Here is a 12902-nt window from a genome sequence, read left to right on the forward strand (position 1 = left end):
TTTGGGTCTAGAGTCTATCTGGTTTTTAAAAAATGACAGCTTGATGACAACTGGGTACTGCTGTTGGTTTCAAAGTAGGAGAGATTAAATCTTTTAAAAGAGGCCAGCATCCCGTCTTTTGAGGAACTATCCATCCCTTATCTCCTGGGGTTCTAGAACAGTTATTAATCACACTGTGCTTTCTATTCCCAGCTGCAGCAGTAGACATCTCACACAGGCCTGACCAATCAGGGTACCATGCTGCCCTCTCTCTACAACTGGTCCAAGGGATGGGCACAAAGTCCCCGCATGAGATTTGTTACTGGATTCCAGAACAAAGATGAGAAGCTTTAAGGACTCTGTGTGACTTGGGGGTTCAGAACCATCTTTCTTGCTACACGGAGATCTGAGTTGAAAAAGAAGCCAACGCAGAGGAAAAGAGCCAAGTAATAGTCCCAACGACCATCACTTGAGAGCATGAATTTAGCTGTTATAGCTAGCCGTAGGCGTGCATTTTCATGTACGTAAGCCAATAAATTTCTTAGCCTAAATTAACCTCAGTAGTTTCTGTCACTTGCTAAAGAATCCTTACACACACAGAAATTGACATGTGAATTAGGATTTTTTTTTTCCCTTCCTGATGAGATCTGACCTACCTATTACCGGATACCTGTTGCAAACTGGATAACCATATCCAAAGAGTAACAGATCTCCAAGGCTACTCCATTAAAGGGGATTTTTAAAAATTATTTTTTTAGAGGAAAAAAATGCCAATTTCACTTAATTATTTGACTAAGGTCAGAAATAAAGCACTTACTAGTAAATGCTTCTTTTTTCCCTCCCTTTCAGAGTATTTTCATTCCATCAAACTATTTCTGTGAAATGTCCATCATGTGCAGTAAAATCCCACTTTTTCATAGTCACAAGTAATTCCTAATCAGAACAACAATGACAAACAGGGTACCCTCTCACAAACTTCCTGAAAGCAAGAAAAATAATTATGTGTTTAAAATTATCTCCACAGTGAAAAAGCAAAGAGCCAAAGATGCTAGAAAGTTTTAATTAAGTAAGTCAGTTACTGTTCATAATGCATGCCCAAAACAAGAGGGACGGCCTCCAAATAGAATAGATGCTCATTTCAATAAATCTGAAGCAAAATTTCCTTCCAATTTGCATTCCATAATACTTTAAAAGCCCTGAACCGCAAATACATTATCACAAAAAAGTTTGGGGCACTCAGGTGGCTCCCCAGCAAAATGTAGTCCAAGCATCCCCACCATGGGATGACTGAAATTAGTGGGGAGGGAGGCAGAATTGCTCCTGGGAACCACTGCAATGCAGATGCATCAGAACACATTGGGGGGGGGGGGGGAGCGGGGATGGAGATATAGTGGTATGACCCTCTTCTCTGGAAGTCAGTCAACTGTGACTGTAACAAAAGAGAAGGGGGAGTTAAGGTGGAAACCTATTTCCAGTTCCCTTTTTACTAGACTAGGAAATTGCATTTTCCTATAAAATCGGCTAGGCTTCCAAGGTAACACAAGAAAGCCTATTACCATAAAGCACAGTACTACTGGTAATATTTCAGCTACGTTATGGGTTAAATAAAAATACTCATTACATTATGAGTTGAATAAGGCTGAAGGTAGAAATAGCATTAAGCACTTCACCAACATTATTCTACAAGAAAAACATTTTAAGCTCCAATTAAAAAAAAAAAACAACCTTATAAGAAGATTCATATTAGAACTACCTACATACTTAAACAATTAGTATGATTCTCCATTTTCCAATTATTCTATAATGCTGTCTTTGTGCATTTATACAAAGTAAGGTTTTATACACATACTCGCACACTATTGAGATAGACTATACTGTAGACCTATCTGTATTGAATATTCTTGCCCCATGTTTTTCTCTTCTGCTTCTTACATACTACTAAAAGGATACTAATTGCACTCAACGAAAATACATCCATCTTTCAAAGCCAGGGTAAGTTCAAAATTCTTTACAATTCTCTCCCCAGGTAGCAAAGGCAGAAAATAAGAGCAGGTGGCAAAGACCCTAACAAGCCACAAAAAGGAAATGTTCTTTCACATTTAACATGTACACATTTAACTCCTACAAATTCACTATGCACACCCAGATGGGGATAATTTCTTAAAATTAAGAAATAGGTGTTGTTATTTTTAATTTTTTTTTTATCGTTTATTTATTTTTGAAGGAGAGAGAGACAGAGGCAGAGCATGAGCAGAGGAAGAGAAGAGAGAGAGGGAGACAGAATCCAAAGCAGGCTCCAGGCTCTGAGCTGTCAGCACAGAACCATACGCGGGCTAGAACTCACAAACTGTGAGATCATGCATGACCTGAGCCGAAGTCAGATGCTTAACCGACTGAGCCACCCAAGCGTGCCAGAAATAGGTTTTATTTAAAGAAACACAACACAACAAAACAACTCTTGAATGCGAGCCAACTAATTCATCTGGTGCTCAACCAAAACACAGCAACTGGTTTCAGCGTAAGTGGAAACAAGACATATAGTACCTATCCTACAAATGGCACAATACAATGTATAAAATACGCTGTAAATAAAACACAGATACAGTATATTTTGAAAGCAATTTAACTAAGGGCTTTTCGAAAGATAATTGTGTCTATATTTTATTTCCCTCTTTTTGGAATGACTTGAGAACCCAAATTCTAACATGTAAACCTGCACCGCTTTTTAGAAGTGTGCTTGGCAACCCACTAGTGTAGCTTCCACCAAAATTCATACTCACACTGACCTAAAGAGTTTTATTTAGGTACTAGGGGAAAAGTGGAAAAGGGAAAACACTTCCTACAGATAGTCCTTACCAGTGGAATCTTAAGCTCCCATAAAAGTGTGAGCTTCTCGGAAGACAGAGGCCATTTCTGATTCACTTTTATATTTCATATTTTTATATCACCAGCCCTGGTTCACACGGGGTACCGCCACCAAATGTCTGTTGAGGGAATGAATGTGTGCCAGTAATTGATCCTTTGTTTTCTCTTTATAAAGTAAAATAAGCACCTTTCCAGGGAAACATTCTGAATAGTATTTGTTCAAGGAAAAAAAGAGCAACTCTTCCCCACAAACACGTCTCTCACAACACTCGCCCCACCGAGCCACTGAAAACTTTACCCTCAGGAGCAGTTTTAAATAAAGGGCATTTTTTTCCCCTCTATGCCAAAATGTAGTATTACAAGGAAATTATTGCTTGAAAGTTCAGAAGAGAACCAAAACTGACTAATTAATTAAAGGAGTCACCATTCTAGTCTTCCATACCAAAACACGTATCCTTTATCAAATTATGAACAACTGAAAATTGACGTGGAAACTGGCAGAGTTTGAAATTGGTACCAAATACTGAAGTGGCTCATAAAAATGAAATTCTCCTACAACATACTCCCCAAACCCCTAAGCGCTCACAAAATTTATAAAGCACTTAGGGGTTATATAGTAAAGATATTATATGAAACTATTCACCTGAGAAGGGTATGCACTGACTTTGTAAGTCAGATACTAGAGCAAATGCAGATTTATCATCAACTTACATAAATTAGAGACCAGGAAACACACACACACACACACACACACACACACACACACACACACACACACTGAAATTTGTCTCTTATATTAAGAGGTTTTATAAAACACATCCCAGGATCTCAGAGGAAAACCAATTTCTATTCCCCAGGAACACAGTTCCGTTCTACGAAAACCAGTTTTAGCATTAAGCTGAATGAAATAAAAATGATCTGAAAACTGAAAGGGGCCAAATATTAAGTGTTTCTTCTGCGTCTATGGCAAAAGCCCATAATTCACATGAATCAAAGGTGTCAATGAAGAGTCCAGAACCTGAAGTTACTTCAATTACTTGTGACCAATTTTAGACCCCAAAAAAATGCTACCAAAATTTGAGAAAACAGGAAAGTTTCCAACTTAAGGTTTATCAAAATTTAATGCTATGTTCCCTAGTTTCTGTTGTTAAAAAAATTTTTTTTTGTATTGGAAACCTAGGAGGCCAGCAATTAAACTCTAACTTCTCTCACTCTCCCCTTCTTCAAATAGGACAACCACCCAAACAAAACCCCCAAGCCCAAAATCCCCTCTAAACCAAAAAAAACAAAAAGATCCAAAAGTGAAAAGAAAGGGAGGGAGGGTTATTGATGACTGGCACAGCACAAACATCCTTACTTAAAAGCTTCTAGTAGTGTGTCCCCACCCATGGGGAATGTATTTCTAGGAATGTGCTCATTTTAACAAAATTCCCCTATAAATCAGACGCTCAAAGAGTCAATGGCAAAGACTTTTACCTATGATTAACTGGCATTAAACAAGATGTTTCAAATTAGTGTTTGTTTAAACAATAACACTGATCCTCATGATTTTCTTCTCTAGATACAGTAACAGACATAAGGTAGTTGAAAGCAGAGTGTGCATAATAATGCAGTAGACAAGGATTTCATGTACTTACTATATCAATACTTAATCTCTGAAATAAAAGCCACATAATCCGCAACCACTGAAATAGGTGTTTAAATGTATATGAAGAAGTGAATATTCCCTAAAACTCTGTACATTCACAGTCTGGAGAAATTGAGAACCAAATTAACTACTTCTATCGTTAATCAGAATAGAAATTGCTTAAAAATATGCTCTGAAATAAATTCAAAGAAACTAATCCTGCTTACAGGACTAGATCATGAAACAATTTCATCATAGGTCTAAAGTTCAACTTCCTTTACTACTGTGAAACTACAAAGTTCAAATTCAAGTGAAAACTTCTCTCTTTGCAGAGGAAAAAAAAAAAAAAAAAAGACAGGGCTGTAATTAAGAAACAGGTGACCAGCTGGGCCAAGGAATGGGTGAAACTAAAGACTATCTTAGAAGCAGAAACGTACTCACCACTAAGAACTATGTGAATACTAAATACGAGTAAGATTCCAATAAGAAATTCCCTAATTCTTTCAAGAAATGCCTAGGATTAGGAAACATATTTAAAGAGTTTATTTTATTATAATCTTTAATGGAATTTGCAAGTAAAAAAAAAAGTAAGCCCCAAATCAAAGCTAAAGACGGTCGCTGCTAGAAAGAATCTCAAGTCACCCGGGTGTTGGTGCTGGCTTTGGCTGGGCTCCCCTTAGCATGTACTAGACACACACACACGGAAGGATCCATACACATCCCTTTGCCATGGACTTTGTCAGAAGACAATGAACGTGAGATCATCCCCCACCAATATCACATCTCACAAAAATGGTTACGTTTATTCTTGTACTGTGCTAGTTTCTAGATGGTATGTTATGAATATAGTTCTGTAAGACAAGAGACAGTGCTAAGTACACTTTACAATTCCTTATTAAATTGGAAAATCCATTTCTCTCTCAGAGTTTAAATAAAATGGGGAAAAAAAACCGTGCAGAGCAAGTTCCTTTTTAAATGTCCTCACTCCGTATTTTCATACTTTTCAAATTTAATCCTAACAATATAAAATTTTTGTCTCCATTGGAGATGGTATTTATTCTGGTTTTAATCACACCCAAAGTTCTAGGAGTTACCTCTTTTGGCTCTTTAATTTCTTTAATTTAATTCTGAAATCTTGTACTTAACCTGCAAAAATCGTGCTATTTTATGACAAATGTTTTAGCATAGCCATTCAAGAAAACCATTTAATCTAATGCTTAACATGAGCCCATTAGAAACCTAAGGATACTATTCTTGGAGAAATTAAAATCTTTAAATTACAACTTGCTTAGAAACAAGAATAACTCAGATGACACATAGTGGTATCCTTTAGAAATTACTGAAGCAGAGCAGATCTTTAAAAAAATAAATGTAGTGTTCAGAACCTTTATAATTAATGATCAGAAAATATGCTCAACCCATTAATATAAATTATTCCCCTTTTTTGGCCAAACATTTGAAGTAGGACAGTGCCTGAGGTTGTCAAGAGGGCAGAATTTTATTACTGTAAAACTGTCAACTACATTCTGGGGCATATGATGTTCATCCAACACAGCTAATCCGTATTACTGAATACACTCTAAATTCTGATTTATTTTCTCAAATTTGATATAAACTTTGAGAAAATATATAGCATGCAGACCAAACCAATACTCCCAGTCTATAAAAGAATCACAGTAATTTGAGGATACATCAACTTCCTCCCATTAAATCTTAAACTATTTTTGAAAATAACAGTTATACTCTCATTCGTGCCCCAACTAATCAAAACAAAACACAAGGCAATGATGCAGATGTTCTCATTATTCCCTGACTCATGGGATTTGAACTACATGACATCTAGATTAGTAAATGCTGTGTTATATAGTATTTTGCATATTACAGACAGTGCTTGACTCCCTAGATTACAGCCATTACAGCCCCCAAAACCTTCCCTCCCCCTTTGACGTATGACTCTAAAAGTTTGAGTTAAGAATTTCTGAATTTGCAAAACTATACAGAAGATGTTTCAAGTCTGCCAAAGTTATTCAAATTAACAATAAAAAAGAAAACCATACATAAACCATAAGCTTTAAATGAACATGATGAGATAGATCACACGAAGAAAACCTTCATTTAAGATTACAGGGACATGTGATCGTGTGTGTGTGTATGTGTGTATACACCCACAATACTCACATACGTATACTGCACCACAAACCATCAGTCCCCATTAAGCCCAAGCACTATGAAAGAGAGATTTCCAAAGTGAGCTGCTGAGAAAGAAAAAACAATGGGAGAGGGAGAGAACATGTTAAAATTTTCTCCCGAATTTTCTAGCATTTTGCAGTCAAGGGATGGACTGATTCCTCTAGCCCAAGTCACAATTAAACAGCCCATTATATTCTGATGCACTATATATTCAGTGGGGCACGCTCAGCAAAACTAGTTTGATTCCTAACAACGTTGTGATCATAATTCTCTCTCTCTCCCGCAAGCATCTCAGAAAACAGAACCACGTTCTAACCAATGCCGAAAGGAACAATGCCGTGAATAACAAATACAGAAGGACTATTGCATCCTATCGGGTTTCACTGTACGCAGTCTGATCAATGCTTTGAAACCTAAACGTAATGTGCTTGGCAGCAGATTTTACTCGCGTGAAACACACCAGGGTAACAGGGGTCCATCTCACCCACCACGTCAACAAAATCGGTGTAAAATCAAAGATTTACAAGAGATGTGACTCGAAAGAGGCACCTAGGTCTTCTTTAGAAACCCAGACTATTCAACAGCTCCCCGCAAGAACACACTGCTGGGCCACATACCACATTCTGTACTGCATCGATACCCAGACACCTGAAACCACCTGGACCGAGTGAGTTAGGCTGTCAGCTCCAAGGTGTTGCTAGTGCAGAAGAAACACTGAAGCAGCTGAGCCCTCCTAGGTACGCTAGGTAGTAACGCCGGCACCAAGTGCCTCAGTAGTAGAAAGCCTCTTTCCCTATTAGAAAACGCGTAAGACTGTTCCAAAGAACATGCTACAATCAGGAGGACCTTCTTCACAAAGGAGAACGGAAAAGGCTGGTTTTCCCTCTAGTCAAAAACTCTCGGTAGGAGATAGGGCTACAGGTTTAGGAAACCCAAATTGCTTCTGGTTGCAAATCTATGACAGCTTGCAGAGCAGCCTGGCCAAGCCAGAGCTCAGTTTTCCCATCGGCAAAACGGGAATCACCATCGCCGCCCCTCCCCCTCGCCAGCGAGTCCGGAGCAACCACGGAGTCTAAGATTCCCCAGGGCGATAAGCGGTGGGGAGTGGCTGCCGCTCCCAGGACGCCCACCCCGACTTCCCCCCCAGACCCCGCAACAGAAAAGGCAGGGCCGGCGTACCTGGCTTCACAGTCTTGAGACGGATGGGCTCTCGGAAGTGGCGGATGACAGCCAGGGTGTCCCGGTTGGTGAGCCCGCTGACAGGCGTCCCGTTCACCTCCAGCAGCACATCCCCCGGGCTGGGCGCCTTGCCCGAGACGACGCAGCAGGTGCCCCCGCCGGGCTCCTCCCGGAGCCGCCCCAGGTAGGGGAACTCGCCGCGCTCCGCGCCGCCCCGGATCTCCGCGCCCAAGTCGCCCGGGGGCCCGGCCCAGGACACCGCGCACTCCTGCACCTTGCTGAGCCAGTGCTTCTTCTTCTTCAGCGTCTTCGACATCCCGAACCCCGCTGCACCATGGGGGAGACCCCGCGCGGGCGGCGGGGGCGCCGCTCCGGCCCCCTCTCAGCCTGGGGGCCCGGCGGCCCGTGCAGCCCTGCGAGGGGGCCTCGCCGCTCCGGCGCCCCCACCCCCCCGACCGCAGCCCGCTGGGGCCGGGCTGCTCCCAGCCCCGAGACGCCCCTTGGACGCCCCTCCCGGCTGCGCTCCCCGGAGCTGCCGGGCTGCGCGAGGGCCACCCCGGGCGAGGCTGAAGAAAGGAGAGGGGAACTGTCCCCGGGCGGCTCCAGAGGGGTTTCGGGCGGGGTCACGGCCGCCGGCTGGCCCCCGGGCTCCGCGGCGGAGCGGCGGGAAAGGCAGAAGCAGGGGGGCGGGGAGGTGAAGGGGGAAGAGCCGGAACGGGAAAAATCCGTCGGGGGCGCGCAGAAGCGCGCGTAGACCCGTCGCAGGATCGATCGTGGCCGCTGCGGAGCTGGAGCGCGGAGACCAACGCCTGCCCAAGCTGCCAGGAAACTGCCGCTTTCAAACCCGCCGCAACCTCCTCCGCCTCCCTCTTCCCTTCCCCCCGCCCTCGCCCATCCCTCATCCAGAGCCCCGCCCCCCTCTGCCGCGCGGCGCCCGGCGCGCTGCCGTCACAGGCCGGGCGCTTGGGAACGAGCCCCGGCACTCGACTCCCTCGCCGGGGATTGGCCCCCAGCGGGCAGGGGGCGGACCCTCAGCGAGAGCGAGGACCACCGATTGGCTAGTGGGAGTGAAGGAGGCGGGCACTCGGATGAGTGAAGTTTGAAGAGGGTGGAAAAAAGAAGTTTGGAGAGTGAGGGAGGGCGAAGGGAGGGGCAGGGGAATGGAACCCGCAACACATCGCAGGGCCGAGAGAGGCCCTCTCCGTGCGTCGGCTGGTGCCAAGCGAAAACTCGGTTGGGAAGAGCGGAAAGAACTCCGAGGTGGAGGCGTGGCTGGAGAGCGGGGCGGAGTTGGGGGTGGAGCCCGGGAGCACTTCCAAGAGAGGGTGTACTTTACTGGAGAGACAGAGAGCAGAGTCCGCTGCCCGAAGTGGCGGGGGCTCCAGGGTGGTCACAACCGATCACTTGAGCTCAGTGGATGTTTCTTGTTCGTTCATTAACTCATTCAACAAATCTTATTGGACGCCCATGATGGAAAGTAAAATAGAGTCCTAGACACTGCTGTGTGGCATCGGACAAATTAGACACCCTCTCTGAGCCGCTGCATCTTTGGCTGAAAAGTGGAGACAATTACACCACTCCAAATTATTGTGAAGATTACATGAGGCGCATGTAAAATATCTGCATAGTGCCTCACAGAAGGTGGGTGCTTACTGTTTGTAGCTGGTGATGTTGACTTTATGTCAGAAATTATGCTAGGTACTGGGGTGCAAGGATGAAGAAAACAGGCCCTGCTCTCAAGGAGGTCATAGGCTAATGAGAGAGATTGCCCGAGATGAAGTAGGGTGATGTGGAGGTAGAAAGTGGGATTAGAACTAACAGCGTTGCATTGGAGTCCTGCATTCTATTTACTGGCTGTTTGACCCTGGCCAAATCTCAGCGTCAAGCTTATTCATCTGTAAGGAGGTGGAAGGAGAACTAACATTAAATAAAGAACATTAAATAAAGAACATTAAACAAAGAATAAAGGTCCACTCCAGCGCTAATTTTTCAAGAACTCTTGAGCTTTCTCTCTTCCCTCACTTGCCTTACACTCTCCCCACTCGTTTTGTCTTTTAGAAATCCTTTTCAAATAAACGTTGAAAAAAAAAAATTAAAAAAAAAAAAAAAGAAATCCTTTTCATCCTCAGCCCAAATAACATCTCTTCCAGGTAGCCTTCTTTGATTTTTTTTTTCCATCAAAGTAGAGACTTTTCTCTGAGCTAGGATACTTTTACTTTTTCAACATGGCTCCACACTATGTAGTCTCCTATCTCCCTTCAGTGGTTGAGGAAAGCCCTTATTTACACTACGAATAACTCCACAGAATCTCACGTGTCAGATAGACTAGGCGAAGTTTCAACAACTGCAGTGATTTTGTTCACACCATTGTATCGGTCAGAGCCTAGCAGGAAACAAATGGTACTTTACAAAGGGTAGGCAGGGTGGGGGGAGCCACAGGGAAGTGTGGAACCCTGGGACTGCAAGCTGATAGATCTGTAGAAGCAAGGGGAAGGAACCAAAATTCAGCACAAAAAGGGCAGCCAGACAGGAGCCTGTGACCTTCAGGCAAGGGATGCAGTGAGCCTAAGTAAAAACCCAAGGAGGAAGCTGGGGGATTTATAGCTCACTCACCTCTCTCTCCCAGTCTCCTGCTGGTACATCCCAGTGGCCAAATCCAACCAGAAGCCCAGAAGCCTGAGGGCAAAAAAGTCCTTTGATGCAGTCCATCTCACACAAAGAGGAAACCATGCATCTGTAGAGAAAAGGGGGAAAATATCCAGCACAGATATGTGGATTGCTCAGATTTATCCAGATCTGAGACAAAGCTGGAGTATTTTTTTCTGAATTATTACCTACAGTAACTTGATAATCTCCACATCATCTGCTTTCACATCACCTCCAAGAAAACGTCTTTTCCTGCCTAGACTGTGTCCATTAGGATACTATTGGCCAGAAACAAAGTATCTGACTAACAGCTTGATGTATGAGGTCATTTATTATATCTTTAACACAAGGTTCAGAGGTTAAATAGTCTCAGCATTAGTTCAGCAGCACAATCATGTCACTAAGGACCCAAATTCTTTTTGTGCCCGGTCTCTTACCACTATATGCTTTTTGGCTTCTATCTCCAGGCTTGTCACCTCTTGATTGCAATGTGGCTGCCACAGCTCCAGATGGCACATCCTCAGAGGTATGAGCAGGAAGGGAAGGAAAAGCAGTGCTGTTCCCATTTTTATGAAGGAGAAAACTCCTTCCTAGACTACCTGCCCCCGCCCCCACCCACTAGAATCTCTCTTATTGGCTAGAAAATGGTCACATGCCTACCATAGATCAGTGGCAAAAAGAAAATGGGATTGCCACAGTTCATTAACTTGATCATAAGTCACCCCAAACAGAGGAGAAAGAATAGGTATCAAGTAGGCACCCAATGGTGCCTGCCACATTCCTCAATCAATAATAAATTATCTTGACTCTTGGGCAGAAAACTGCAATGATTAGGAGCTTGAGGTCTAGAGTCAGACTGCAAATCCCAGTTTTTCTACTTCCTGGCTCTGTGATCTCAAGTAAGCTATTCAACTATTTAACCTTACCTAAACTCCATTTCCTCATCCAGGAAAGGGGTATGATAACAGTGCTCACCTGAGTGGTTGTGAGACCTGAATGGAGCTGTTTGAGTCAAGGAAGCACTTAACATATGGTCTAGCATAAAAGCCAACACTCATAGCTAAATAGTTATATTTGTGACAAGGCTAAGAGCATTGTTCATCACCTCTGGAATTTTTTAAGTATTAAATTCACCCATCTTAGTAAGCCTAGCTTCTGCTTTTTAAATATTCTAGAAGTAAGCTGCCCACTCCAATGAATTCATTCTGGTAGGAGACTACTTTGGAAATTACCAATTAAAAGAGTCACGTTCCAAGCGTCTCTCTGTAAAATGGCACCTAACCAAATAATCAAATTGTACCTATGTTCATTACTGTTTCCAAAATCTAACAGTTGGCCTAATAGTTATGATTTCCATGGGGAATATTAATAAGCCAAGTAATATGGAAACCGGTTTAACAAAAAATCAAGGATACAGTTGAATTTGATAATCTCCAAGGTTTCTTTGAGCTACTTCTAACCATCCATAAGATAAACACAGATACATTTCAAGATGCATACCCCATGCGTTAGGTCCCAAGATGGCTGGAGAGGCACCAAGTAACACAAGTATCACAATGCTAAAAACTGAAAAGAGGGACATGGGTTTCTCCTTTCCCCATTTCTTTATTTTTTTGGAGACCAAGGAAACCTCTCCCCAAAGGCTCCCAGGAAGACTTTCCCTTCAGCTCATTGGGCGGCATTGTCCAAATGCCCTTTCCTAAACCAACGGTGCAAAGAGTAATGGAACACCCAAAAAGACAGCCAGCATCTTAGAAACTGCATGCCTGCACAGTATCTCAACAAAACTCAGGGGTGGGGGGGAGCATCTCTTAACAAATATGAAGGGGGGAAGATCGGCATTTAGGTAAACAATCCACAGTGTCCTCCACAAATAGAATGTACTGATTTGCTTCAAAGATATATTTTTTTCGGACAAGGTGGGGAATTTGTTTCATTGGATACTATCGTGCAGAGTGTTCTTAATGAGAATTAAATAGACCCTTCTGCTTAGAAAATTTCAGGATGGCAGGTATAAATTCCCAATATTTCTGAAATGACCCACGCTTACTTTCTCCTTTGTACAATCAGAGGTGTCTCGTATGGTGGCACAGTTCGTGGGCCTACAGTTTCAGGGCCATCACTCACATCGGCGTCCATGTGAACAGTGTCCATGGACTTGTGCCTGGCTTTGTGCCAAAGCAAGGCAAGTATAGGGAGAAATGTTCGGTTTCATTTATTTTTGTACGCTCACTTGTTTCTTTCTTGAAAACTCGAATCTCTAGTAATCGTAAGTCAAGTCACTATTTAGACGAAGCCATTCTCAAGTATCCTGGTGGCAGAGGGTGAGGAAGAAGTGGAGTACACGGATAAAACAAATATTTGCCTTCTATGCAGAATGTAAGAACATTCATCCTGTTTTTCTTCCCACAGATGA

General features: G+C 43.0%; 1 protein-coding gene across 2 annotated transcripts in view; it reads right to left on the bottom strand.

Annotated features, from left to right (window-relative positions):
• The window catches only part of MAGI3 (membrane associated guanylate kinase, WW and PDZ domain containing 3), a 247688-nt gene extending 238973 nt beyond the window's left edge, over positions 1-8715 (bottom strand). For both annotated transcript variants that reach the window (XM_047868943.1, XM_047868945.1), the window contains exon 1: positions 7841-8715. In XM_047868943.1, the coding sequence (XP_047724899.1) occupies positions 7841-8156 (316 nt within the window). In that variant the 5' untranslated portion in view covers positions 8157-8715. The remainder of the gene's footprint in view (positions 1-7840) is intronic.
• Between the last annotated feature and the right edge of the window lie 4187 nt (positions 8716-12902).

The sequence above is a fragment of the Prionailurus viverrinus genome, chromosome C1 (genome assembly GCF_022837055.1).
Source record: "Prionailurus viverrinus isolate Anna chromosome C1, UM_Priviv_1.0, whole genome shotgun sequence".
NCBI lineage: Eukaryota > Metazoa > Chordata > Mammalia > Carnivora > Felidae > Prionailurus > Prionailurus viverrinus.